Source organism: Aythya ferina (genome assembly GCF_964211825.1).
Source record: "Aythya ferina genome assembly, chromosome: 27".
Classification (NCBI taxonomy): domain Eukaryota; kingdom Metazoa; phylum Chordata; class Aves; order Anseriformes; family Anatidae; genus Aythya; species Aythya ferina.
In genome coordinates, this window is record NC_140310.1 from 1,778,033 (window position 1) to 1,806,013 (window position 27,981).

General features: G+C 48.0%; 2 protein-coding genes across 15 annotated transcripts; both read right to left on the reverse strand.

Moving 5' to 3' along the window:
• Window positions 1-124: 124 nt before the first annotated feature.
• On the reverse strand, window positions 125-18,650 carry STAMBP (STAM binding protein). 6 transcript variants are annotated; one of them, XM_084499386.1, is made up of 10 exons: window positions 18,513-18,650; window positions 16,459-16,699; window positions 7,910-7,985; window positions 7,150-7,245; window positions 6,051-6,423; window positions 5,294-5,418; window positions 4,207-4,344; window positions 2,945-3,057; window positions 2,440-2,539; window positions 125-1,977 (listed from the first exon to the last, which is right to left on the reverse strand). In XM_084499386.1, exons 2-10 carry the CDS (start codon window positions 16,671-16,673, stop codon window positions 1,921-1,923), a joined length of 1,293 nt encoding a protein of 430 aa, XP_084355512.1. In that variant the 5' UTR covers window positions 16,674-16,699; window positions 18,513-18,650; the 3' UTR covers window positions 125-1,920. The 6 variants fall into 6 exon arrangements, with proteins under 6 accessions (XP_084355512.1, XP_084355511.1, XP_084355510.1 ...); XM_084499385.1 differs by lacking the exon at window positions 18,513-18,650 and adding an exon at window positions 18,132-18,284; XM_084499384.1 differs by lacking the exon at window positions 18,513-18,650 and adding an exon at window positions 18,102-18,186.
• On the reverse strand, window positions 18,609-27,830 carry DUSP11 (dual specificity phosphatase 11). 9 transcript variants are annotated; one of them, XM_084499395.1, is made up of 10 exons: window positions 27,684-27,830; window positions 26,939-26,983; window positions 23,062-23,137; window positions 22,405-22,536; window positions 21,676-21,799; window positions 21,049-21,109; window positions 20,675-20,721; window positions 20,485-20,560; window positions 20,047-20,175; window positions 18,609-19,174 (listed from the first exon to the last, which is right to left on the reverse strand). In XM_084499395.1, exons 5-10 carry the CDS (start codon window positions 21,758-21,760, stop codon window positions 18,916-18,918), a joined length of 657 nt encoding a protein of 218 aa, XP_084355521.1. In that variant the 5' UTR covers window positions 21,761-21,799; window positions 22,405-22,536; window positions 23,062-23,137; window positions 26,939-26,983; window positions 27,684-27,830; the 3' UTR covers window positions 18,609-18,915. The 9 variants fall into 9 exon arrangements, 8 of the variants coding, with proteins under 8 accessions (XP_084355521.1, XP_084355522.1, XP_084355520.1 ...); XR_014686056.1 differs by lacking the exons at window positions 26,939-26,983; window positions 27,684-27,830 and adding an exon at window positions 23,231-23,370 and having other exon boundaries at window positions 20,665-20,721; XM_084499396.1 differs by lacking the exons at window positions 26,939-26,983; window positions 27,684-27,830 and adding an exon at window positions 26,857-26,898.
• Window positions 27,831-27,981: the final 151 nt, after the last annotated feature.

Genomic DNA, 27,981 nt, shown 5'->3' on the forward strand with positions numbered 1-27,981 from the left:
AATTCTCCACCAGGGTTTATTGGTCACTGGGATAGCTCACAATGGAAGCAGTGATTTGTCACCAGCTCCTCTCCCTATCTCTGGTTGATGCTGGGGGTCAGCTCAAAATCAAGACATTCAGGGATAAGGACTTAAGACAAATTTATTGTGATATGCACCATGAAATTGAATGAATTGCTGCTTCAGGAGACATCAGGCTGGAGAGTGGACTACTCCCTTCCATGTACAGCTGTGAGATGAATGCCTCTACGTCAAGGCAGCATAACCCACCTCAGAGACAGTTAAAATAAACTAGGTCTCACAGTCATTTCCTAAGGATGCCATGAAATCCCACTGCTTCCATCCTGCTGCCACAAGGAGCCTGCTTCTAAAACTGCAAAAATGATTGCGGCAGCAGTTTGTCATACAAGAGTCAAGGAGGTGGCTGTTGCAAATAAACAAAAAAACATAAATAAATTGATTCTCTCACCACTCTCAGAAACTCCCTACACCTTGCCAGCCCAACAAGTTAGCTCAAAGAAAACAAGCAAGAAGGTAAGTCCATAGGAGATAACACAATCCCTCTGTATTAAGCTGTACACCAACAAATTTTGTTTGCCATTTTGTATTTAGAAGTACATGAACACAACGTATATAGCATGTATGTATGTATTGCAGGTGGAAAGGCAGCTGTTCCTTTTCTTCCCTTACCCACATGGACATGTGCTGATCATCAGAGCATCCTGCCAAAGACTGTGGAAAGGTTGTACATCATGCTCAGTCCTCTGAGACAAGGTAACTTACCACCTCTCAATACTACTTTTGTCCCTTTCAAAACCAGCATAAGTGAGTGTGGAAGCTTGGCACAGACAGCAAAGGGAAGCAAAATTACTGCTTGTCATCTGATATGAGTAATTCAGAGAAGGTCCCCAGCTGGGGTACTGCGTAACAGTGATGCCATGGAGCAGTTGTTTTGGCAAGGGCAGACTTTGAGAACCGAAGAGGCAGTTGGGGGTGGTAGTGTTCGAGGACTGAAGGAGCATAACCTGTCCACAAGCTTGGGCAAGCAGCTGAGTCCCAGGGTGTGTATCAGTTGTGGAGTCCACCAACAGCACAGCCAAGAGATGGGAGAACCTCCTCCATTGGATTGCCAGCACAAGCCAAACCCAAGCCCTCAATGGGCAGCCCAATGCAACAGCTGGAGTGAATGCTCCATACAGGAAAAGGAATAAAGTAAGGAGACACTCCTCAACATTGCTAGAACTAAGCAGTGCTGCATCCAGGTACCTTCTCCCCCAAAACACTGAAATAAGGGTTTCCCAAAGGAAGAGGAAAGCACAATGGTTGGGCCTCTTCTTGCTTCACTGGGCAGAAACCATGCAGCACCAGCAAGCAAGACATGTTCTAGCTCAGAAGACTGGTCAGCAAGGATGGGCTCTTGACTGGGGTGAGAGGTGTTAGGAAGGTTTAATTTTAAACTACAGCAAAGATTCATCTACTCCAACCAGCCATACTCAGGCCACAGTTTATCAACCCAGAAAGAGAAGCAAAGCAAAGTATGGGTTAATTTGGGCAAGTCCCACTTTGGGAAGCACTTGAAGTGGTTTCACACCTCAAGGTTTCAGCAATTCACAGGGAACCCCCCAAGATGCTGGTCAAGCCACAGATTAAGCATTAGCTTCAGTGTTAGCTTCTGTCTGAATTTCCAGTTAGCTTTTCCCCACACCTTGAACCTCAACACCACTTCACCAGTCCAACACCAGACAACAAGATTTCACATGCTCCCACTGAGGTCAGGGAACTGATTTCACTGTGACTACTCCGGAAGGAAGCGGGGGTCATTACACAGTAGAAATCATCTGCTACAGGAGGAAAGAAAAACTTCCCTAGGCACAGAAGGAAAGTAAGATGGTTTTACAGTAAACGGTTAAGGCAAGAGGCCTATCGGAGATCCATCAGTACCACATCTCTCTCGACTACTGACACGTGATTGCAGGTCTGCAAGAGAGAGGAGAAGAAAAAAGGAACAGGGTGTTATTCAGATATTTCCACAGCTCAGGCGAGTTTCCTCAACCTCCTGAGGCAACCTGCACCCAGTGGCTTTCACAAGACTGCTCTCTCTTTGCAGGGAAGAAACCAAGACAGACCAAAACTAGCACCTCACCCAGTACAATGAAGGGATCATTGCAGGATACAAATACAAATCTCTCCCTCAAATACAAACCTTTTCTACTGCCTGGATCTGTTTCTATGGATAAGTGCTTTAAATCACACCTCCAACACATGCTATCAGATCAGAAATCTTTTGCATCTCAGCTCTAGTGAGAAGCAAATCCCTGACAGAATCTCTCCTGTCCTGGGCCATAGCCTAGTATCTCGATGCAGATATAAACACAAGGGAAGTGTCCAATATGCTAACATACAGTACTACAGCCCCAGGTGCCCTGTGGCGTGACTTACAGTGAAGAGAGGAGGGTCTTTGGAGTGCGGGTGGAATCCTTTCTGCCGGCAGGAAGAGATCTCCTCCAGACCATGCTCTGTCAGCTTGAAAAACCCTGTCCTAGAGCAAATAAACACATGCTCTGTACAACTCAAGCCTCTGCAAATAGAAGCAGCTGCTTCTGTGTTTGAAAGAGCATGTTTGAATCTGCTTGTCTCAAGCACAAGATACAACACATGCTGCAGCATGCTCCTCTCCAAGTCTGTGGCTGCAGACTGGCCTCCTTTCATGGGTGGGCAATCAGATACGATCCTCCCTGAACCAGCGCAGAAGAGCCATAGCATCATACACTCTTTCAGCCTCTTTTGGTAAAACTTTTATCACATTACTTAACATTTTATTCCTACACCAGGAATCCAACAGAAAAAAGGTGATAGTGAACAGCTGTTCAAAACTCGCTGAAGAGACCTCCTGTCCAGCTGCAGGCAGAGAAAAAGCCTTGTCCTTCCCCATAACTATACTTACTCCTGGTATTTTGGAGAACACACAATAGCAATGGACTCCGGCAACATCATCTGATAGGAGCAGTGTGTGTGCAGGTCTACACTGGAGAGGAAAGCTGTTTGTGTGGGGTGAGTCTGAAACACATGACAAAATGACAGGAAATTACAGCAGGGTTGGAGAACTAGTTCAAACAGACTGCGCCTGCCAAGTGAAGATCCTAACGGAGAAGAGGCACAGCAGACCTGCTTGCATACTGAAAGTGGCTTTGGATTGCCCCAAAATATCTGTTCCTCCACTCCATTTGGAAAAAGTACAGCGGATACTCTACATTTCTGGCAATGTCCTATGCAAATTCATATTTTAATGCACAACATTTTCTTTGCTTTAAATGCAGGGCAATCACTTCACATGCTTCTGAAGTGCAGCTACATTTAAGGCACCAGAGGCATGTAATACTGCCATGAAACTTCAAGATAACCCATTCCACCAAGATGGTCAAAAGTTGTACAATCACAGGCAACAGCCAACTTCCCCAGCTCTGGCTGAGATCTAGATTTTATAGCCTAACTCCTACAGGAATGTTTTTTCCCTTTTCTCCTTTTGCTTGTTAGGTTTTTCTTGCCAAGACTAGGTCAAAAGTATTCTTGAGGGTCCCTGGATGTTACAGGACTATCACTGAAGAGTTAACACTGGAAGCAGACACCCTACCCATATCAGGCACATCCAGCAAGCATTTATTTGTTAGAACCTTTGAGGCAGCTGCTGCTTTCGAGAGATTACTCAGCAGCACCAAACGCTTTGCTTGGCATCGATCCGACTGCCAAAGGCTCTGTGGGGACAGGCAGCAGGGCAGCACTGGAGCCAGTGGAGGAATCTGGAGCTGGCACATCCCACAGCAGAGCAGCACACAGCTGTCTGCAAAAAGCTGTGCTCCCACAGGAACGCATCATTGGAGAGTCCAGGCACTGACAGCAGGAGCTCTATGTGGGAGGCTGCAATGTTCTGATTTTAGCTGCATGAAACACAAACTTCAAGCCCAACATCTAATTTCCAAAGGGACTGATGCTTTAGGAAGGTATCTAAACTTAAAACAGGCCTGGATTTCTCCAGCAGTATGAGTAGTGACTGAGACTGCACTAGAGAGAGAAATCCAACTAAAAAGATGCTGCCAGCTCCATGCTATCTCCCTCCAGTAAATCCTCCTTCACCAACTCATCTTCCTGCACCCCTTTTCTTCCCAGCTGAATACAAGGCCAGTCTGGATGTCAAGATGAGAGACTCACATGGATCCAGCCAAGTGTAACAAGGTCGTGCTGATCCTGGATCAGGAAAAGTTCCTCCTCATTCTCTGTGTTGCAATAATCAGGGCCTCCATACTGCTTGGGAACGATGACGTGGGTTATCGTGAACTCATTCCTCATCTGCAAGGCAGCACAGGGAGGCTGTTACCTTCCAGACACCCCCCAAAGAGGAAACACTACTGCAGTCCACTGGTGCAAGGTAACTTCCTAAGCTTTGGGAATGAGGCATTTCTGCATTCATCACTCAGGGGTCCAGCCAGGGAAACAGCAGCTCTAGAAAAAAGCCCATCTACCATCCTTGTCCAGATCACAGAAATGGTACTGCAGGCTACTGACACAGGAGTCATACATTTTCAGTATGAGCTGGCCATGGCTCTGCCATGCAGAATGTCCATAAGAACTCAGACAAGCCCTGGACACCCAACCAAAGGAAATCTCCTCACTCACTAAGAGCTGATGATTCATAAGTAGTCACCAAGTATCTGCAAGCAGGTGGATTACAGAAAGTTGCTACATCAAGCTATTTAATTTCAAAGCAAATTTCTTTAAGCATAACAGCCCCAGTTGATGGGGCATATGCTGGAGCTGCCAATATTAACTTGTGCAGGCAAAGTCTTTGAGGGAGAATTGTCTTCAGCCTGTGTTTGCACAGCCTTGACTTGGTGAGCGTCCTAGCTCACAACTGGGACCCCAGCCCAGCTGGTACCAAAAGGACAACTCACTGAGCTGCCTGTCACTGCCAGCAAATGAGTATTTGAGGCAGGTAATGAACAGAGCCATCAAAGTGAGAAAGGAAGCAGAACATCAATGGGGACGTGGTAGCTGTCACCTCACATTGACATATACTCCTCACATACAGCCTGAGGAAATCCTCACATAAAAAGGAGGAAAAGGAGAAACAGACAAGCCCTAACACTCATATGAAATCCTAGTCATCAGTGAAAATGTACTATCATCTTTCACAGATAGTCTTTCACAGCAACATCAGGGTCCCACTTCCAAAGCTATTACACTTTAAGAAAAGGCCTCTGCACCACTTAAAGGCTCTTAACTAGTATTACCACCTTACCAGCTTACCGCAGAGGATCCCACATGTCTCCACACCTCGGACTGTGTTGGCATCAGCCAGCTGGAGGAATTTCTGGCACAGCTCCCTAGGGACAATGACCTGGCGAAGGGCATCCATGCTTGCAACTGTGAGAATTAGGAACACAATGAGCAACGATAGCTAGGGACACCAGAGAAATATTCCCTCAGGTCAGCACCTAAAGGGACTAGACTGAAAAACTTCAGCCTGGAAACAAACTACTTTAATGTTTACAATTAAAGTGGCAGCCACAGATAAAGTTACCATTAATATCTCTTTCAAAATATGGTAAGAGATATACAGAAAGATGTTTAGAAGTCTGCCAAAAGCAGCATTTCATTAAAGAAAATGAAAACATAAATGCCCAAAAAATGTCATTTAAAGATGTTTCTCTGGTCAAGAACTAGTCACCTGGAAATGTCTGAATCAGTATTTCAGAATCATATTTGGAAGAAGAGGAGAATTTGGTCAAGCTACTAGGAAGACCAAAAGCCAAATAGACTGTACATTTTTGATCAGTAGAGAGACTGGGGCCCAATTAGCAACAGGAGACAGTTCTTCCCTGCCCTGCAAACCTTTGCTGGACAGCAGGGAAAACATCCAGTAACTTGGAACGCCAAATCCCCAGAAGGGATGGAGCTCTGATGAGATACTGCCAAGAGCCAGACAGCAGCTCAGTTCCTCAGCTGAGTTTGGCTCAGCCCCAGAAAGGGAGAAGGGTGCACTGATATGTACTAACTGTTTACTGCGTTCCCCAAAGCACTAGGTTTCAAAGATCTGTCCACAACAGGAGGTTTGGAGACAATCTCTACTGATGGACTTGCAGGGTGAACTGGAGAAACAGGAACCTTTGGGGCTAAATCAGTTGGGGGTTTTTCTATGTCAGGGATGAGGGGTCCATCCAGAGACTCTGGACTTGGCTCTGGCTTTCCATATTCCTGCACTATCCTCAGACGTTCCTTCTCCAGCTCCTGCCGTCGAATCATCTCCTCAAAGACATGAAACTGCTCTTGCTCTGCCTGCTGCTGCTTCATCAAGGCTACACGATTTCTCTCCTCTTCCAGCTGCTCCTGCAAAGCCAAGTTGCGTGCAAATTCCTCTTCCTCCTCTCTCTGTAAGGAGAAATATGCCAAAGGATATCACCAGATAGGGGAACACTAGACCAACGTAGAATATGGAGCCTATGTCATTCCTTTAGAGCTGTAGCTTTGAACCTGCTGCCTGTAGACCCTCAGAAATCACAGACTACTTCTAAAGAGTCTACAGAAGGTAACCAACAGAAAGTACTTCCTGCACAGAATCTTCACTTTGCAAAACACAGATCAGCACTTCCATCAGCAAAGCCTACTCGAGCAGAGCAGTAAACTGTTGCCTTACCTACCCACTTGTGTGCAATTGTAATTCCAGATTGGGAAAGTGCTGTTTTGGAGATAGAATAGAGAAATCACAGTAAAACTGACTGCAGAGTTTTCTGCTTTGCACACAGAACCCCATGTCTTCACTCACGCTGCTATGAGCTGAGTTTCTGAGTTATGACTCAGACCCAGACCTCACACTGGGACAAAGAGAAAAAAACAAATAACAGTCCCAGCTTAGACTGCTTCCAAAGTGTGCAATGAAATGATGTATAGGGATGCTATGACAGGTTCACCTACATAATGACAGCAGAGACATGACTGGGACAGCCTTGTGCCACAGGTGATGAAGATGGACCCCGTAAACTCAGGCCACCCAGAATTCACATTCTCTAGCACCCAGGGAGCCCTGGAGTCCTGCTTTCTTCCAAACTCTTTGTGGCTGAGGATTTTCTGACAAGCCTCCAGTCTACTCTCACTCACCTTCTGCTCGTTGTACTTAGCATAGTCCTTGGCGTACCTCTTTAACAGCTCCTTCTTGAGCTCTTCAGCTCTGGGGAAGGCTACTTCTTTCAGTTTCTGAAGGAAGGAAATACAATCAGAAGTGCAACAGCCCCAGCACAAGAAGAACAGGACCAGAATGGATGCAAGAATTAATAGATTCTTGGAGTGAATAAACCTTGTTCTTTTTCACAAGGCAGGAAGGTCCTGAGCAGCTCCAGCACCATTGGCACATGGGCTGAGAGTACGCAGATGGGCACATTGTAGCAGTGTGGCACAGACAGCACCACCATCAGCCAACACAGAGCAAGTGCTTAGGCAGTGCAGCCCTTTGTTCTTCTAGCCAATGCTGAGCAGAAGAGCAGTAGCTTCCTGTGGCTCTGAGCAATCTCCAAGAATCCCCTGGTATGTCTCTTTAGGACTACTGCACCCAGCTAACACATCGGGAAAAGCGTTTAAACACTTTTTTTAAAAAGTTTTTTTTTAAACACAGTGTTTAAAAAGCAAAGAGTTTAACATGGAAGAAAGGAAGCCCCAGTGCTCAACAGAAAGTAAATGGCATGAATACAACCACATACGATGGAGTAAGAGCCCAAACTATAACTCCCAAGGTGCCAGGGCTGCCTGGTCAAGCCAAGGCTTCTCAGACTGTGTGATTCCCAGAGCCACCAAAACCCAAGATCTACAACCCTAAATCACTTCCAACAGCAGCCACTAAAGACTTGGCAACATTACCACTTACTTTCACTGTTTCCTTCTTTTCAGGTATGACAGTGGTTTTGTAATCACGATGCCTTGGCAGCTTCTCAATGAAGAGCCTGTAAACACAGGAGAGAAACTGCATTTTTGAATCCCAGCAGAAAGGGGCAAGCACGATATAGTAATTGGGATTTTGGAAGGTGCAGTTCATTCCCTTCCAGCACAGTATCCGTCCTCTGCCACTTCTCTGGGTGCTTTGCTCCTGCAATCAGGACAGCTATCTGCCTTTCTACAGTAAACCCCCCCCATTACTTCTGAGGAATTCCGGAAGGTCCTTGGGCACCTGCCTACGCCTCTGTGAGCATCCAAGGGGAGAACAGGCAAACTCAAGGATTCAGCTGACTCATTGCTCACACCATCCTTCTGCATGGGGAAAGAAAACAGTTTCTGCAAGAGATGGGAAAATTAACTCAGACCTTGAAAAGAAAACCTGCAGATAGGCTAAAAGCAAGTTCACAACATACTCAGCTCAACATCATCATCATCAGGAGTCTTTTGGCTCTGCTGCATGACAGTCCCGGGAAGACAGGGCAGTATTTCAGACCTTTCTGGGCAGCAGGGTTGGTTCTAAGCAGACTTCAAGACTGAACTCAACATCACCTTGCTCCCAGCACAGCTATGAACAGGTTTCTCAGTAGCCAGGATAACAGCCCCCACCAACTTCCAGAGAGCAACTCAGGACACAATGGTGAAGACACACAGAAAGAGCACTGCAAGCACAAGAGCAAGGTGAAAAGCCCATAGACACGGGGAGCTCCATTCACTCCTGCTCAGCTCTGTAGGGCTCCCCAGGCTTGAGGCATCCTCAAGGTACCTCTGTGAGCAAGTCCCCAGTGGTGCACTAAACTGTGTGCTCAGGGTGAGCTCACAGCAAGCTTAGCAGGAGACAAGGGCCTGGCTAGGAGACAAAGCATCCACAAAGCTTTGGATACAATGCAAACACCTGCCCTGCTTCCTTGCTCTTTGCTACAAAGCTCCATGATCTGAAGGAGGATGTCCCCCAGCTCCTTCAGCTACAGCAATAAAGAGAAAGCAGCCTCATGCACGTACACAAGGAAGAAGGGTAGAGAGGACTAGACTGAGACTGTGCCTCAGGCAGCAGCATGCACAAACCAAGCAGAGGTAAGTGGGAAAGTCTCAGCAGAAACAGAGTGAGAATGTTCCTCACACTGCGAAGTCTGTGTGTGTGCAATAAACCCGGCTACTTTAAAACCCCAGTCCTCTGGGAAAGGTGAGGACTTTTTGCAAACCCAGCTCCTGGTTGCCACAGAGGGCGTGAGGATGCTCTTGCCAGACACCACAGGTTCAGCAAACACATCACACTACATAGAAGAAGCTGCTACTCCATCCAGAGGCACTGGTGAGGTTCCTGCTCCTAGCTGGTGGTTGCAAAGTAGGTCACTGCATCAAGGGGACAAAACAAGGCTGTGATCACTGCCAAGAGATAGCAGATTAAAATGGAAGGGATTCATTACAAAGGATTAAGAGCAGATGCTGGATTGGAGAGGATGGAAAGAAACAGCAAAGGCAGCTGGCTTTCCACAAGTCACGAATGGGGGGAAACACAGATAGCAGGACACAGCAAGGGCTTTGGGCAGCCAGAGGAAGACTTTGAGGCGAGACCATGCAGCAGTAGGCTGAGGAAGGAGGCAGAGGAAGAGCAAAAATGCTTCATGATTCCTCTCCACAGCCCAGCTGAGGCTTGGCAGGACTTAAACCTGCAGCTCACATCACCAGAAGTTTTGGGCTTGTTCAAACCTCTGACTGCTCCCAAGTCCACTATGAGCAGCAGCTGCTTGGCACTGAGTAGCCACATTACAGGCTATTTTTAAGCACTACTATGGTACACGTGCCAAGTCAGTGTCTCCCAAGTCCTTTAACACCCCACACAAACTCTTGGAGCCAATACTAGCAGCTCACAGCCACACAGGCAAACCAGGAGTCCAAATACGACAGGAAATTCTACTGCTTGGTAGAGTACCATGGGACAAAGCCCTGGAGGGGCCTGAAAAAGCTCATTAATATTCAAGGATCACCTCCTCTAAGCTCAGGAGCAATGCATCCCAACAAAGAAAAATTCAGGCAAAAACACCAGGAGACCTGCATGGAGGAACAAGGGGCTCCTGGCCAAACTCAAGCGAGAAAAGGAGGCCTAGAAAGCATGGAAGCAAGGGCAGATAGCCTGGGAGAGACGCAGAGACATTGTCTGAGCAGCCAGTGTGGAGTAATTGCCTAAAGTGACTAGGAAAATTAAACTACTACTAACATTTTAAAGAAAATGTACAGCGTTGAAGAGTCTTTCAGGGTGTAGTGGGTTTACGTGGCAAGGTTTTGGTAGCAGGGAGCCATAGGGGTGGTTTCTGTGAGAAAGATCTAGAAGCCGCCCCATGTTTGGGAAGGGCCCCATTGTTTTCCAGATCTGAGCCAATAAGTGATGTTGTTTTGCGCCTCTGTGAGAGCATATTTAAGACAAGGAAAAAAAACGCTGCGCCACACAGCAGCCGGGAGAGTGAAGGGAGTGAGAAACAGCCTTGCAGGTGCCAAGGTCAGTGTAGAAGGAGGGGGAGAGGTGCTCCAGGCGCCGGAGGAGAAGTCCCCTGCGGCCTGTGGTGAGGACCATGGTGAAGCAGGATGTCCCCCTGCAGCCCATGGAGTGCCACGGTGGAGCAGGGTTCCACGGTGCAGTCCGTGGAGGAGACCATGGTGGAGCAGGTGGCCCTGCACCGATGGAGGCTGCCGCCTGTGGAAGACCCCTGCCGGAGCAGATTCTGGGCCGGACCTGTGGCCCGTGGAGAGGAGACCACGCAGGAGCAGGTGACCTGGCAGGAGCTGCTGCCCGTAGGGGAGCCAGGTTGGAGCAGTTTTCTCCTGAGGAATGGACCCCGTGGTACGGACCCATATCTGGAGCAGCTCTGGAAGAGCTGCTGCCTGTGGGAAGCCCACGCCAGATCAGTTCATCAAGGACTGCATCCCGTGGGTGGGACCCCACAGCACAGGGGACGAGAGTGACCGAGAAGGAGCGGCAGAGAAGAAGTGCTGTAGACTGACCATAACCCCCATAACCCCATTCCCCTGCGCCGCTCGGGGGGAGGAGGTGGAAGAGGGTGGATGGGGGGGGAGGTGCTTTTGGTTTCTTTCCTTTGTTTCTCACTTCTCTAGCTTGTTAGTAATGAGCAATAAATCTTACTATCTTCTTATGCTGAGTCTGTTTTGCCCGTTACAATAATTATTGCGTGATTTTCTCGTCCTTATCTCAACCCTTGAGCCCTTTTCACATATTTTCTCCCCATTCCTCTTTGAGGAGGGGGAGTGAGAGAGCAGCTGTGGTGGAGCTCGGCTGCCCACTCGAGCGGAACCACGACACAGGGTAGGGTGTAGCTGCATTAACTGAGCGTTCCCTACGCTTCCAACCTTAGATGCTATTGCACTGGGGGAAGCTGGTGTGCTAGCTCTAAGGAACAGTATGGAGCACAGAGCAAAGCAGAGACACCATGGCTAGGCTCTGTGACAAGAGGGGGACTCGATTGTTCTTGTGCACACCGAGACCAATAGACTGCATGTTTGCTACCCTGAGCCAACGAACTGTCATGTTTTTGACAAAATGCTGTACTTAGTGAACTTTTGCTCATTATAATATCATTATAATACCAAAACACACCTCCATCCCAAAAGCTACTTGCCTCCAAGGTGCAACCACCCCTCACTGAGCATGTGCTCTGAATTTCTTGGAGCCTACACCTTTAAACAAAAGTGAGAAAACTTTGCACCAATCATAACTAAGATACATGTATGTTTGACTAGAGTCACTCAAGCTCCACCTAAAAGATAAAAAATAATATAAATTGGCTTAAGAAAAAGGGGATGTTAGGGAAGATACCATTGTCAGGGGAGATACCATAACAAGGAAATATACCATCATGAAGGAATATAGCATCATGAGGGCCTGTCAACGCCTCTCCCTCCCTCCCTCCCTCCCTCCCTCCCCCCCCCCCCCGACACACACTGAGACATCTTTTGGGTGAGATTTGGACACTTGGTCATATGAGATGTCTCTGTGGAAACACAGAAATCTTTACAGTCTTTGTGCCTTTTAACGTGCTAACAGGCTGTACACCTGTGCATTTCATGCATGCTAGCTTGCTTTTGCAGACAGTAAATTATCACTGGCAATCCAAAGAACCTGTGTAGTTGTTGCCGTAACAAATTGCACTTAATTGCATTGTTCCTAGCCATGATCTCAGTGAACGTGACTAGAGGATGGGCGTGTTACATTGCTGGTGAATCCGTGACCATGACAGTTCAGTACCCTGAATCTGACCAGGCCTGTAATGGTTAATCAGCTATACCCCTTAATGCGACAGCCATGAATCAAGTATACAAAGTCAAAGCCTCTTTAGAATGAAACTTGGCCAGGGATGTCATAGGCAACAAGAAAGGCTTCTATAGGTACATTAGTGATAGGAGGACTACAGAAATTGAGGGCCCTTTCTTGTAAGAAATGGAAGACCTGGTCACCCAGGATTTTGGAGGTACTCAATGAATTTTTTGCCTAAGTCTTCACCGGCAAGAGCTCCAGCCACATGGCCTGGGCCCCAGAAGGCAAAGTCAGGGACTGAGAGAATGAACAGCCACCTATTGTAGGAGACAATCAGGTCTGAGACCATCCAAAGAACCTGAAAGTGAAGACATCAATGGGGCCTGATGAAATACAATTGCCAGTTTCCTCAGGACATGTGGATGTAATTGCTAAGACATTGTCCATGATATTTCAGAAGTCATGGCAGTCTAGTGATGTTCCCACTGGCTCGAAGAGGTGAAATAACCCGTTTTAACAAGGGAAAGGAAGACCCAGGGAACTACAGAAAACAAGGCTTCACCAGGGGAATATCATGCCTGACAAATCTGGTGGCATTTTACAGCACTGGTTGACAGAGGAAGAGCAACTGACATCATCTACCTGGACTCGTGCAAAGCATTTGACACTGGCCCCCACTATGTCCTTGTCTCTAAATTGCAGAGACGTGAATCGGATGGATGGATGACTCATTGCATAAGGAATTGGCCAGACGGTCACACTCAAATTGCTGAGGTCAAACAGTCCAGGCGATCAGTAATGAGTTGTGTTCCTCAGGGGTCAGTACTGGGACAGGTGCTGTTTAAGATCTTTGTCAGTGACATGGACAGCAGGACCAAGTGCACCCTCAGAGAATTTGCTAATGACACCGAGCTGTGTGGTGGTATGGTCGACATGCTGGAGGGAAGGGATTGCTATCCGGAGGGAACTGGACAGGCCTGGGCGGCAGGCCTGTGCGAACTTCACGAGGTCCCCCCTCTGCTCTGCTCTTGTGAGACCCCACCTGGAGCCCCGTGTTCAGCTCTGGGGCCCCCAGCACAAGAAGGACCTGGAAGTATTAGAATGCATCCAGAGGAGGGCCATGAAGATGATCAAGGGGCTGGAGCACTACTCATATGGAAACAGGCTGAGGGAGCTGGGGTTGTTCAGCCTGTAGAGAAGGCTCTGTGGACACCTAATAGTGACTTTCCAATATCAAAAAGGAGCCCACAAGAACACCAGAGAGGGACTCTTTGTCAGGGAGTAGAGTGATAGGACTAGGAATAATAGTTTTAAACTAAAAGAGTGTGAATTTAGACTAGATATAATAAAGAATTTCTTCACTCAGAGGGCGGTGAGGCAATTGAACAGGTTGCTCAGAGAAGTTGTGGATGCCCCCATTCCTGGAAGTGTTCAAAGCCTTTGGGCAACCTGATCTTTTGTGAGGTGTCCCTGCCCATGGCAGTAGGGCTGGAATTAGATCTTTAGGGTCCCTTCCAACCCAAACCATTCTGTGATTCTATGTCTTCCAAGGTGAAAGACTGATGTTCGTAAAGTCCAGCCTGGTTATTCTTAGAAACATCCATGACTCCCTCCTGCACATTATTGAGTGGGTGGGCAACAAGCTTCATTTCAGCATGGGAAACAGAGGTGCTGAGCAGCCAAAGGACCTAGACAAGATTGAGCACGTGGCTGGGGGCTGATCAGGGAACTGGCTTGCCTCAGTGTGAATCAGCGTGGATCCATCTCCAGACTACCTCACATCCAGTCAAGATTCTCCCCAGACTGATGCCTCTGCAAATCAGGTACAACTTCACAGATCTCACTGTGTAATTCAGGCCTTGAGATCAGCCACAGGAGCATCATGTAGGGAAATAAAGAGAAATCCATCTTCCAAAAGCCATGCATAAAATCATAGAAACACAAGGTTGGAAAGGATCATTTAGTCCAACCATCCTCCTATCACCAATACTACCCACTAAGTGACTAGATCATATATCATAGCACCTTGTCCAGGCAATTCTTGAACATGGTGAGGGATGGTGACCCCACCACCTCCCTGGGCAGGCTGTTCCAGCACCTGAGCACTCTGAGAGAAAAATGCAGTCCACACCAAGCCACAGACTCACTCCTGAGGACAGTGTTCTTGCTCCCGACAAATTCACCATGTGCAGGGGTGTAGCCAGGAGCCTCTCACATGCTTATCAGGGCTAGAATCCTGCCCTTCATAAAGTTCCAGCTTGTACTAGTCTATAAGCTCACGTTAAGGAGCTGGTCTCTGAGGAAAGGCAGCCAAACCCATAGCCGCAGCATTGACCAGAGATTTGGCCTGAAGCATCAGGGAAAATAAAAAAAAATAATCTGGTCCTGTTTCTAAAAAAGAGGAAAGCATAGCAAGTCCCATCAGAGGCTCCAACTACAGTCCTGTTCTTGCCTTCCAGTTCACAGCCTTAGGGAAGGACACCTCAAAAATCACATGTCAAGCCTCCTGCTTTCAAAAGAGCTATACAGCATTACGCTTCTGATTAAAGAAATTAGATGACAACATTAAGCTTTTATCTTCGGATAATCCACGCTGGCAGTTCATATTCAACAGTGTGAGAAATCACACCCCTAAGGGAAAGTTTTTCACCTTTCCTGCAGCTCAGCAGCCAGGCTAACGTAAATGCCACAAGTATTTGAAAGCTACTGGAGAGAAAACACACTTGCACTTATTATTGCTGTAATGAAACAACGAAGGCACGTTTAGTTCATTTGTTTAGTTAGAGAAGAGTTTCTCCTTCAGCCCCCGCTACGTAACCAGTCTGGAAAACTTCCCGTGCGTTTTACACTTCCCAGCTCCCTGTGCAGCCTCCTGGGGCACTCGCTACTATGACCATAAAAGCTTAGGAAGTACAATGTGGGAAGCAACGCTAATCAAAGAAAAATGTGTTGGGTTAAAAGAGGCTGAGGCAGGAACCCTGTGCAGAGATGAAGGGCAGGAAAATGCCCATGGAGATGCCAAGCCCATTCTGGATAAGGAGGTAGTGAAGCAGAGAGCAGACTCAGTCCTTTGGCCATTGAGTGAAACTGGATGAAGATGGGAGGATTTGAGGATATTGGCCAAAAAGCCTAAAGGAACAGAATACTCAGTGCCATTGAGATATTTTCTGAGGGTCACAACTTTCAGCCCTGTGAACACAGGCAGGTGTATCTAGAGGCATGCATTTGCTTCTCTCTTACTCTGAGCTGCTCAGACAGAAGCCAGACTCAATACCACGTCACCTCGTTGGCACGGTGTATGCTCAGCAGCATGGCTTTCAGACCCAAGATGGCTTGTTCCTGGCCAGCTGCAGAGGTGGCAGCAAGAATGTCTCTGCACTCGTCCACATGTACAGCCCGAGCTGGAGACCAAGCAGCTATGATACCATACAGGGTCTTGGATGGGTTTACATATAACCTCGGGCCTTCTAGAAGGGTATTCAGGACCCATGGATCTCACGCACTGTTCAAGCCAGTTGACTGGTGTCAGGTTCTTCAAACTCAGTGCTCTTCCTCACATCATTCCTCAAAAAGGCATGGGTGCCTATGTACATGCATAACAGGGATGGAATTATATTATTTCCAAGAAGTAGAACTAAACCTTGAATACAACATAACTGATTTCTGCACTGAAATAGGAATTTGCTGCCTGCTGTAAAAGGTTGTAGTAGCATAGACATAAAGCAGGCTTCTTCTTCAAAACTGGTTTATCAAAGGACTGTGGAACCAGCCTGTATCTGCTCCATAAAGCAACCTGATACTGAAATCTTTGGCCACTTATCCTTGCTAATCTGCTGGGCTATTGAAATCATGGCTATTGAAATCAACCTAGCCACAGCGAGCCAAAACCTCTCTCACTGGAGAGGAGTTGCTCTGGGAAAGAGGAATACAAGATAAGTCTGATTTTAAAGAGAATTTCTACCTACATCCTGCAAAGCAGTGAACAGTGTTTTTTTGTGCTTCTACCTCACACCTTTGCAACATTTCCTGGTCACTTTAACCAGGCTGGTTGTATCTTTGCCTCTGCAATTTAAAAGCAGCTAAACTCTGAACAGAACCTGGGCCTTCAAGTTTCACAAGGCCTTACCATGTTTGTACACACTCAAAACATGCAACATAAACCCCACAGCCCTTGCATCAACACAGGTTACTTGAAAATGAAGCAGAGTTGCTCTTACGTGATGTACTTATTGTACAAAATGAAGGCATGCTCAATATTTCCCTCCTCTGAGTAAATCGTCGCCATGCGGAGGATTTCCACGCCAGAGCGGTAGTAGCGTCGTGGTGGGACATCCTCGTTCACTTCAACAGCACTCCCCATCTGGATCAGGCTTCGGACACGCTCCTCCGGTGGGAGGCTGACATTGGCATGGTCAGGCATAACGAGGCACATCAAAGCTGGTGCAGCACTGACTTACTCTGCAATGGGAAGAAAGTCAAGTGCATCAAAACCACTGGAGTAGACCAGGTATCTCGTCCGGTTTCCTTTAAAGAAACCTATTCTCCAGCAGAAAAGCACTTAATACACAGGTCAGGTAGTTCTGAGAGAGAAATCTGGGGGAAGCTAGGCTCTTTTTAGACACAGCACTTGGATATTTACCTTTGCAACCTAAAAGACAGCCACAAATTCAAGATCAGTCCTCGGCAATTGAGTTCAACCCAGGGTTTGACCAATCTGAATCCTACTCAAAATGGCTCTTCCTTGCTAATTGTCTCTCCATGTAACACCACCAGTGCCACGTGCTAATTTGGGGCAAACTGGCAAAAGCATTTCCTTTGGACTTGAGCAGCAGAAGCTTTGCACAGGGTTTTTATGTGGCAGCATCCACTGCTTCGCTTATACAGCAGTGATGAGAGGGCTGCAGGCCATGCTTCTGGGTGTTGCTGCCCAGCAGAACTGTCCCTACTCATCAAGCTCGAGCCCACATTGCTCTTGTCCAGGCACAGGCAGTATCCCTCTCTTCCCTGTGCTGTCGGAGGCACTGCTGGCACGCCAGGAATCCATCTCAACCTGATCTGTTGAGCCTAGCTCCTACAAACACATTCCAAGCCACAGCACAAGCCAACAAACTTGAAGCCAAGGACATGTTGAAAGCACCTGAGGCAGAGAGCCCCAGAAGTCTCCTCAGCGTTCTCCCCTACACTGAGAGCTCAGCTCCCCTGGAAAAGCCCCCTCAGACCACTGTGAGGGTTGAATTCCCTATGAAACCACACTGCTGAATCCAAAGCACCTGCTAAACCTCGCAGCAACGTGAGACTTCCCCACAGCTTCTTCCTAAATGGGGGAAAGGTCCCAGCCAGAGCTAAACGCTGCCCAGCGACCCCAAGCAGCAGACACATTGCCTTTCTGGGTTTACCTCGGACGAAAAGGCCTTTTTCGATGCAGCAGGCTGGAGCTTCTCAGGCCTCACCTTAGAGGGGAGGGGCGCTCTGTTCCCCTAAATAAGGACTGTGGGGGTTGGTCCAGCCGGCGGCTGCTGTGCCCAAACGCTCCCTCACGGCACGCAGCGGAGCCGCGGCCCCGGGGAGGGCCCGGCCTCTCCCGGGCGGCGGGACGCGGATCGCCGCCGTGCCCCCTGCCAGCAGCACCGACTCCCGCACCCGCCGTCCCCGCGGGTCCTCTCGCGGCTCCCCCCCCCTCCGCTACCCTCAGGGGAGAGGAAAGAGGAAAGGCACCTCCCGACCGGGTCCCGCTACCCGCCCCCCAACCGCCGCCCCCTAGGAGAGGGGCAGAGCCCCGCGGACGAGGAGGGGGCGGGGACGGGGAGAGGCCGCCCCCAGCCCCGCGGGCACCGGCAGCGAGTCCCGGCCCGAGCCCGACCTGCGCCGGGACGGAGCCGCCGCCGCCTACCCTCCACGCTTCCGCCTTGACGCCTGGCCCCGCTGCCCCCCCCGCCTCGTTCTCAAGCAGCCAATCACGAGCCGCCACCACATCCGCACACGTCACAGCCGCCTTCCGCCCGGCCCGGCGGCCGCTTCCCGTCCCCTATCGCCGCTAAGGGGTGCGGTTGGGAGCCTGGCGGAAGTCCAGCTTCATGACGTCAGCGGAGCGGCCCAGGCCTTAAAGGGGCCGCTCCCTTCCGACTGCGCAGCCCACTCCCGGGAGCCCCGAGTACAAAGCTCGCTGGGCTCCTCCCTGCCCTCGGGCTGGACGAACCGACCCAGCACGCACATTCAAAACGTTACGCGCTGCAGGAATTTCTCAAAAGTGGATGAGAAGAAGAACAATCACCCAGTGACAGGGAAAATCCTGTTTCTTCATGTGCGTTAAGTAAATAGTCAACCAAAGCCCTCCTTGTGGAAAGTTAAGGACGTGTTCCCAAGGACCTTTCTTTAGGATCAATCCAATTCCATTTATTCTCTGCATCTCTTGATAAACTGAGGACTCCGGTATTTGACACAGGATTTCAAAAATTCTATGTCAGTTGTAAAAAGCACCCAGAGAAAGGGTAAAAAAAAAAAAAAATAAAAGGAAGGAAAAAAAAGGAGAGCTGTACTGATCTTATGAACACCTTCACTTGCAGTTCCCAACATCCAGCTCAGCAGCTGGTGGATGACACAGCAAACTCACTCATTCAACCAGCCTCGGAGCTCCTCATGGGTGAAAAAACAACTCTGGCTTTTGGTGTATGTTTCTACACTGTCACAGGTTTCCTACGCCACCGCCTGCGTTTCCTGGCCATATGCATTTCCTGTGGTTGGTGCTGGGAACTCAGAGCTGGGAAGCACAGTCTGTTGTGCTGCATGTTGTGAGGCAATGAAACTGGGCAGTTTCTTGGTCCCAAACTGCAAGGCCACCTTTGCTCAGGCACCCTGTGTTTGTGCACAAGTTCTTGGTGTTGTGTGGGTGCCTTGTGACCTTGCTTGCGGTTCTTCTTGGTAGAGCCAGAGTTTCTGAAAGAAGATTTGGAAGTCAGTACGAGGAGAATTCAATCCCCTTTAGTCGCTCTGTGTACACAGAGACTGAAAAGACTGAAAAGTTCAAAGTGTCTTCAGCCCTCTGGGTTTACCCAGTCCCTTTTGCCTCAGCCTGAAAGATGTGATGGCCAGGAAGAACAGCCAGCTGTCAGCTTATCTCCTACAAGCTGCTTTCTTACAGCTGTGCCACAGGAAGGGAAGTTTTCGAAAGAAAGCATCTTGTATGTGCCATAAAATAAGGGCTGAATAAACCACTGTCCCACCAGCAACAGGCACCGGCTACATCTGCTCCCGAGATGCTTTTGCAGCTCCCACAACACCCAGTGAAGCCCAGCCTAGCCTATGCTCCAAGCAAAGAGGAAGCTCTTTAACTGCATTTATTGTTCCCCCATCGTTCTTCCAGATAGGGTGACAGAAAAAGAGCCTCTGTTTCACTTGAGGTGAAGAACTGCCTTGCTCAGCACGTGACTCAAAGGAAAGTGCTCTTGCCCCTGAAGTATCTTAGTTTGAGAATATTGCAGCCTTAACAGGAACCACCACCACCACTGTCAGTGATATTATTACAAATCCATAGGTACAAGCACATAATGCAGAGGCAAAGAGCTTTACACATGCTGCTGCAGGCACAAGAACACTTCAACATTAACAAGCTTGAGGGAGACTCCCATCTTCACTTGCTCCCACAAATGGCAGGGCAACAGATGCTCTCATGTACATGTATATAGCAGAGTTGCATCTAGACTTGTAAAACTACAAGTTTAAGTTTCTTAAAAATGAGTAAACAGCCTTTTTTGTTCTCTCTGCTCGGCTATACTGTATGTATAGAGAGAAGAAGCAAAAAAACCTACCTCGGCATTGCTAATGGGAATTGTTCTGAATGGTGCGGGTGATGTTCAACCATCTGCTTTCTTGTGTTTGATGTAGAGTCTGCTTTTCCTTTGAGGAGGTCCAAGCCCAAATTCTTTGCTCCGCAATTCCTTAAATAGATCTCTAAATAAATCTCGATGTCATAACTGGGCCTACATACCATTTGTCAAGTGATCATAACAGCTCTTTTACATGTAAATCAACTCCCCTTCACATTCTTCCTCCCTAGGAGGGCAGCAAGCCTGTGAAAAGGCCACATAGGAGATCTTTAGATCCCGGTGTCCCAACTGCCCACTTTCCTCCTTATTCACTGGCCCCATTTGTCCTCCATCAGCAGGAGCTAGACAAGTTTAAAATCTATCTACATCCTGACAGCAGTTCTCACTTCATGTGTGCGCTCATGCACACACAAGGCTTACTTTTTTCTAGATCTTTTCTGAAGATCTTCAATATAGTTCATTCTCTCAATAGGATGACCTCGAGCTCTGTTGAACACTGAAGAGAGAGAAGTCTGAGTTATAAGAACATTTCACTGGAAAAAGCCTGAAGCCATCAAAAATCCCATAATAACATTTTGCATCTTGACAAGACAAACATACATGTACGTACGCTCTATTGCAGCATTTGGCTCCATGCCTTCAACATCAATCAGGTACCTGAACAGATTAATGAGAAAGCTCTAATAACACAGTTAACTACAGAGATATCGACAGATTAGACACAATTCAAAAATAAAGTGGTGGGAAGATTTTAGAGCTTGTTTACAAGCCAGAATCTAGTAGCAGTATTTGTAGTTTCTCATCCCTGATTTTAGCAAACCTCTAACAACAAAACCTTCTCTAAATTTAAAAGCTTCATATTCTTGCCAGTTGGGGATTACGCAGATCACTTGACTCTTGTTGCAGCAGTAAAACATTTCCTTCTTGAGCAACATGAAGCTAGCAATACCACCACCTAATTCAGTTTGACCAAGGACAACTCACCTACAAACCAGGTAGCCAGTTCTGTTCAAGCCATGTGTACAATGCACTCCAATAAGTTTATCTGTAACACATGGTAATCAGTTTATATTTTTGAAGTGTTCTTTTTCCAAAACCAAATCAGAGCAAAAGAAGCCCATTTTACATTTGTTCTTCAATAGGGACACCAGCACAGATAAACTGAACTCATTGTGTAACAAGATCACCACCTTTGTGTCTAATTATCACCCCTGATTTTAGTTCATCAACTCATTTAATTCTGTGGCCTCATCTGCATGGTCACACAGCTCACTGCATAGAAGGTATATTTAAAAGCTCTATGAAAAGCTGTCCTGCATTCCCTGAGCACTAACAGCTTCCTCTTACCAAAACATGATCAGTATTTATGGGCAGACTAAACACAGTCTCAATTTCAGTTAACACTTGACTGGCTGCTAATTATCATCGAGCCAGCATGAACTCCTTTACTACAATAAACTGGTCTCACTACTGCCTTGACATTCACATGCCAAGATGAGGAAGGGAAATTCATGTTGTGCACAAAGGTTAATGAAGAACATTGCCAACCCCAAGTCTTCTGTGCCATTCCCATCAACAGCACTTGTAACGTAAAGGAAAATCCACACTTACCGTTGTCTTTATTGTCTCTCAAGAAGTTTTTTACAACACTCTTGAATTGAAAAATGGTCTCATTGTTTGGTATTTCATGTCCCATTGTCAAGATCTTTGAGTAGCAGAGTGTGGCTGGTAGTTCCTACAAGAAACAAAGGACAATAATTTCATAAAAAAGTGTGAAGATTATCACTAATTAGAGAACCCTGTATCAGAAGATATAAGAAGACAAGTCTTCCAACTAAGCCCAAAAGAGCGGCAACAGTTTTTAGTATGAAAAGTTCTCTTTCATTTCTTTAAAACTTTATAAATACTCCAGAGCAACCTATTTGCATTTTTGTTCCCTGTACCTTTGCTCCTTCCTTCCTTCCTTGGAAGCACAAAGCACACACAGAAGCTGGAACAACTTTTCCAACTAATGTGATATCACACATGTGACGTCACAAGCCAAAAAATATTTGTAATCAGTCTTTTATTCAGGAGAGCATGTAAAAAAAACATCTTTATGGTACCTCCAAGCCTGTGACGGCTGTAAAAACAGAAAAGTTGAAGACCACAGTCTTGCACTTGATCAAGGACGTAAACTGCATCCCAATATCCCTGCAATGCTCAACTTCATCCCTTTTCCAGAGGATTTGAGTGCCACATGCTCTTTAAAGTCATCTTGCAAGAAACTTCTTCCCATTTATTAGCAATATTAGGGCTTTAAGAGAACTTTACTTTACCAACAATGCGACCAAGACTGACCTCTGGCCTGTAGTAGCGAGTTGTGTATGTCAGGTCAATGATCAAGCCCAGCTCTTCCCTTTGCTCTTTAATTTTCTTAATGAGGTCACGAGGTGAAAATCTCTCTGCTGGATGAAGGTTGTGATCAAAACTCTGAGGGAAAATAACATTCAATGACAGACATTAAATGCAGGTGCACTATGCCTGGTGAATGGAGGGAGGAAGTATGCACTGCTTAACCTCTTGAGGATCATCCTGTTGGGGAAAAAAAAAAAAGAAAAAAAAAGAAAAAAGGAAAAAGACACAAATGGCCAAAGTCAAGCACAGATCTTTGTGTTGCACTGTGCCAAACCATAACAACCTCTGGACTATTACTGCTTTGGGACTGTTCTGCTAACGTATTACAGGAACGACCAAAGACCACAATAAAGCATTACAGGGTGGCAAACGTGCTGAGAAAAAAGCTCGAGCTTGGCGAAGGCTTTAAAACGGGACTGGTTCCAGCAGAGGTGCGCAGGCAGCACCACACGCTGCCACCCCCGCGGGGCCACCCCTGAGCGAGCGGCAGCCCTTGGAAGCGGGTGGCACCAGCGCTCGGGCACCGCGCGGGGGTCCGCGGCAGCACCGCCCACACCGGCAACCACCTGGGGCCGCCCTCGATCCCCTGCCCGCGCTCACCTGCCTCAGGGGGACCTTGAAGGCGATGAAGCGGGTACCCGGCAGCCTCCGGCCCAGCGGGACGTAGTCGGTCCACCTGAAAACGAAAGCGGAGGGACGTGAACACCGAGGCCCCGCTGCCGCCGAGCCCCTGCTTGAAGGGCCGGGGCGCCCCAGGGGCGGCACCCACCGCTCCGGTACGCGAGCAGCCCCTCGGCCCGGCATGGCGACGACCGCGCGGCCCAACGGCGGCGGAACCACCGCTTCCGCTTCCGCCGCCCTGACGCCGCGCGGCACCGGGAGGTCGCTGTCCGGCCACGGCTACAGCGCCCCCTGGCGGCACGGGGTGGCACCCGCCGGGGTACCGGCATGACGTCACCGCCCGCGGTAGCGACGTCACTGGCTGCCAGCACCGCCGCCGGCACCCCCAGAGCAGCGGGACGCCTCCCGCCCTTCTCCCTCGGCACATCCTGGGCGCCCATCGAGGTGGATTTATTCCTCCCCAGGTGCAGGACCCTGCACTTGGCCTTGTTGAACCTCGCGAGGTTCCTCTCTGTCCACCTCTCCAGCCTGTCCAGGTCTCTCTGAATGGCCGCACATGTCTCTGGTGTGTCAGCCACTCTGCCAAGCTTTGTATCGTCGGCAAACTGGCTGAGGGTGCACTCTGTCCCTTCATCTCAGTCATTGATGAGTAAGTCGAATAGCACTGGACCCAGTACTGACCCCTTGGGGGCACCACTAGCCACTGGCCCCCATCTAGACTTGGCACTGTTGAGTACATCCCTCTGAGCTCTGCTATCTAGCCCGTTCTTGATCCACCCCACTGTTTACTCACGGATACCACACTTCCAGAGCTTGCCCTGGAGGATGTTATGAGATACAGTGTTGAAAGCCTTGCTGAAGTCAAGGTAGACAACTTCCACTGCTCTCCCCTCATCCTTCAATCCAGTCATCTCATTGTAGAAAGTTATCAGGTTGGTTAAACATGGCTTCCCCTGATGAATCCATGTTGACTGCTTCTGATCATCTTCTTTTCCTCCATGTGCTTAGAGATGGCGTCAAGGATGAACTGCTCCATCACCTTTCCAGGAATGGAGGTGAGGCTGACTGGCCTGTAGTTTGCTGGGTCTTCCTTCTTGCCCTTCTTGAACACTGGAGTAATGTTGGTTTTCTTCCAGTCCTCAGGCACCTCTCCTGTTCTCCAGGACCTTTCAAAGATGATAGAGAGAGAGGGGCTTAGCAATAATGCTCACCAGTTCCCTCAGCACCCTTGGGTGCATCCCATTGGGCCCATAGATTTGTTGGTGTCTAGCTTGCTAAATAAGCTCTAACCCAATCTTTATCAACCAGGGGAACGTCTTTCTCTCTCCAGGTTTTCTCTCTTGTTTCTGGGCTCGGTAGTGTGTGGGGGGTAGCCTTAGCAGTGAAAACTGAAGCAAAGAAGGCATTCAGTAGCTCCACCTTCTCTGTTTCCATCATCACCAAGGCACCTGCCTCATTTAGCAGTGCACTCACATTTTCCTTAGTCTTCCTTTTGCTGCTTATATATTTGAAGAAGCCCTTCTTGTTATCCTTGATATTTCTTGCTAAATTTGATTCTAACCAGGCTTTGGCCTTCTTCAATGCATCCCTGCATTCTCTGACAATGTTCTTATACTCCACCAAGTGGTCTGTCCATTCTTCCACATAATGTGGGCTTTCTTCAATTTAAGTTTTTTTCCCAAGAGCTTCTTGCCCATCCACCCAGGTCTCCTGCCCCCCTTGCTCTACATTTTTTCGCTAACCAAATCCTCCTCAACCAAGCAGAAGTCTCCTTTTCTCCAGACATTCTCTCTTGTTTTTAGAATCTTGGATTCCTGAAGGCTAGCCTTAGCAGTGAAGACTGAAGTAAAGAGGGCACTCAGTAACTCTTCTCCGTGTCCTTCATTGCAAGTGTACCTACCCCCATTCAGCAATGGGCACACATTTTCCCTAGTTTTTATCATGCTATTGATGTATTTGAAGAAGCCCTACTTGTTGTCCTTGACATCCCCCATCAGATTTAATTCCAAATGGGCCTTAGCCTTCCTTGTCACATCCCTGCATTTTCTGACAATGTTCCTATATTCCTTCCAAGCAACTTGTCCATTTTTTTCCATATTCTGTACAATTTCTTCTATTTGAGTTTTGTCAGGAGCTCCTTGCTCATCCATGCAGGTCTCCTGCCCACTTAGCTTGACTTCTTACCCATTGAGACGCACCAGTCTTGAGCTTGGAGGAAGTGATGCTTGAATACTGAGACACTTTCCTTCTAGGGCCCTAAACCATAGGATTCCTTCCAGCAGGTCCCCAAAGAGGCCAAGTTTTGCTCTCCTGAAGGCTAAGTTTGCAATCCTACTTATTGCCCTGCTTCCTCCACGCAGGATCTGAACTCCATCATCACATGGTCACTGCAGCCAAGGCTTCTGCCAGCCTTTGTGTCTCCAATCAGTCCTTTGTTTGTACAAGGTCTAGCAACATACCTCTCTTCATTGGCTCATACACTACCCGTGTCAAAAAGTTGTCATCAGTGCTCTGCAAGAACCTCCTGAACTGTTTGTGCCTAACTGTGTTGCCTTTCCCGCACATACCAGGGTGGTTGAAGTTCCACATGAGAACCAGGGCCTGTGATTGTGAGACTACTTCCAGCTGTTTGTACGTCTCGGCATTTTCCTTTTCCTGATCAGGTGATGTGCAGTAAATACCCATAGCAGCATCATCCATGTTAGCCAGCCCTTTAAGTCTTACCCATAAGCTCTCAACCCGCTCACTGTCATCCACCCTGAGGCAGAGCCCCATACATTCCAGTTGGTCTCTCACATAAAGAGCAACTCTGCAACCTTGCCCTACTGGCTTGTCTTTATTAAAAAGCACATAGACATCCACAATAACATTCCAGTCATGTGAGCTATCCCACCATGTTTCTGTAATTGCAGTGAGATCAAAGCCTTGCAACTGCGCACAGATCTCTAATTCTTCCCATTTATTGTCCATGCTCTGTGCATTGGTTGCTACATTCCTGCTCACTAGCACTCCCTAAGGCTGCCTTTTGTAAGGGTGGCTGCTGTTGCTCCTCTCCAATCAATGCACAGCAGTACATTGCACATGGAAAATAAGGAGGTGATTTGTGACAGACAACATGGCCTCACCAAGGGAATATCATGCCTGACAAATCTGGTGGCATTTTACAGCATTGGTAACATTGGGTTACAGCATTGGTGGATAGAAGAACAACTGACATCATCTACCTGGACTTGTGCAAAGCATTTGACACTGGCCCCCATTATATCCTTGTCTCTAAATTGGAGAGACATGAATTTGATGGATGGATGACTCATTGCATAAGGAATTGGCTGGATAGTCACACTCAAAGAGTTGTGGTCGACAGCTAAATGTCCAGGTAGAGATCAGTAACAAGCGGTGTTCCTCAGGGGTCAGTACTGGGACCGGTGTTGTTGAAGATCTTTGTCAGTAACATGAACAGTGGGATCAAGTGCACCTTCAGCAAGGTTGCCAGTGGCAACAAGCTGTGTGGTGCAGTAAACATGATAGAGGGAAGGGTTGCTATCCGGAGGGACCTGGACAGGCCTGAGAAATGGGCCTGTGCAAATCTCATGAGGTTCAACAAGGCCAAATGCAAGGTTCTGCACTGAGCCAGGGCAATCCCAAGCACAAATACAGGCTGAACAGAGAATGGATTGAGAGCAGCCCTGATGAGAAGGACCTGGGGGCATTGGTTGATGAGAGGCTTGACATGAGCCAGCAATATGCACTTGCAGCCCAGAAAGCCAACCATACCCTGGGCTGCATCAAAAGCAGTGTGGCCAGCAGGTCGAGGGTGGTGATTCTCCCCTTCTACTCTGCTCTCATTAGACCCTACCTGGAGCCCTGACTTCAGCTCAGGGGTCCACAGCACAAGAAGGACCTGGAAGTAATAGAATGAGGGTCAGAAAGATGATCAAGGGGCTGGAGCACCTCTCCTACAATGACAAGCTGAGGGAGTTGGGCTAGTTCAGCCTGGAGAAGAGAAGGCTCTGGGGAGACCTTATAGTTGCTTTCCAATACCTAAGGGGGGCCTACAGGACAGACGGAGAGGCACTCTATCAGGCAATGCATTGGATTGCCCAGAGAAGTAGTGCATGCCCCATCCCCGGAAGTGTTTAAGGCCAGGTTGGATGAGGCTTTGAGGAACCTGGTGTAGTGGTAGGTGTCCAGGCCCATGGCAGCAGGATTGGAATTAGATGATCTTTAAGGTCGCTTCCAACCCAAACCATTCTATGATTCTATGATAAAGTCAATCCTAGGGGTATCCCCTTATGTTAGTTTTTTGTTGTTGTTGTTGCTTGTTTGTTTGTTTGTTTTGTCTCCACCTGGATGCACCTCTAAATTGATTTATCCAGCCACCATGTGCACTTGATGATTCAACACCCCATTAGCATATATTTGATACAAGATAATAGTAAACAAAACATAATAGGTACAATGATTATTGTCAATGAAGATTGCAATAAAGAAGCAAGACACCCTGACAGTGGGAATTCTGATCCACGCAAAAGTTTGTTCAACCATCCTCCTTCCATGCTTTCTCTAAGGGTCTCTTCTCACTTTTGCCACATGCCCCATACCGTATAGTTGTTCATTAGGGTCTTGTGTTACATTTGTGTCTTGGTTTCAGTTAGAACAGAATTAATTTTCTTCCTAGTAGCTGGTGGAATGCTGTGTTTTGGCTTAGGATGAGAAGAGTGCTGATAACACCCCGATGTTTTAATTGTTGCAGAGCAGTGCTTATACCAAGCCAAGGACACCTCAGACTTTTGCTCTGTCCTGCCAACAGGCAGGCTGGGGGTACAGTAAGAGCTGGGAGGGGACAGACCCAGGACAGGTGACCCAAACTAGCCAAAGGGGTATTCCATACCATCTGAC

Bases quoted from the DNA above. Each gene is read 5' to 3' on its own strand.
- STAMBP (XM_084499386.1), bottom strand. From the start codon at position 16,673: ATGTGCCTCGTTATGCCTGACCATGCCAATGTCAGCCTCCCACCGGAG. The intron at 7,986-16,458 runs GTAAGAGCAACT...CTGTGTTTACAG, and splicing joins TTGTACAATAAGTACATCAC to GCTCTTCATTGAGAAGCTGC. The intron at 4,345-5,293 runs GTAAGGTGGTAA...GCTGCCTTGCAG, and splicing joins GGATCCTCTGCGGTAAGCTG to ATGAGGAATGAGTTCACGAT.
- DUSP11 (XM_084499394.1), bottom strand. From the start codon at position 23,265: ATGCCGGGCCGAGGGGCTGCTCGCGTACCGGAGCG. The intron at 23,138-23,230 runs GTGGGTGCCGCC...TTTCGTTTTCAG, and splicing joins GCTGCTCGCGTACCGGAGCG to GTGGACCGACTACGTCCCGC. The intron at 20,176-20,484 runs GTAAGCCTTGTG...GATCTATTTAAG, and splicing joins CAGAAAAGATCTAGAAAAAA to GAATTGCGGAGCAAAGAATT.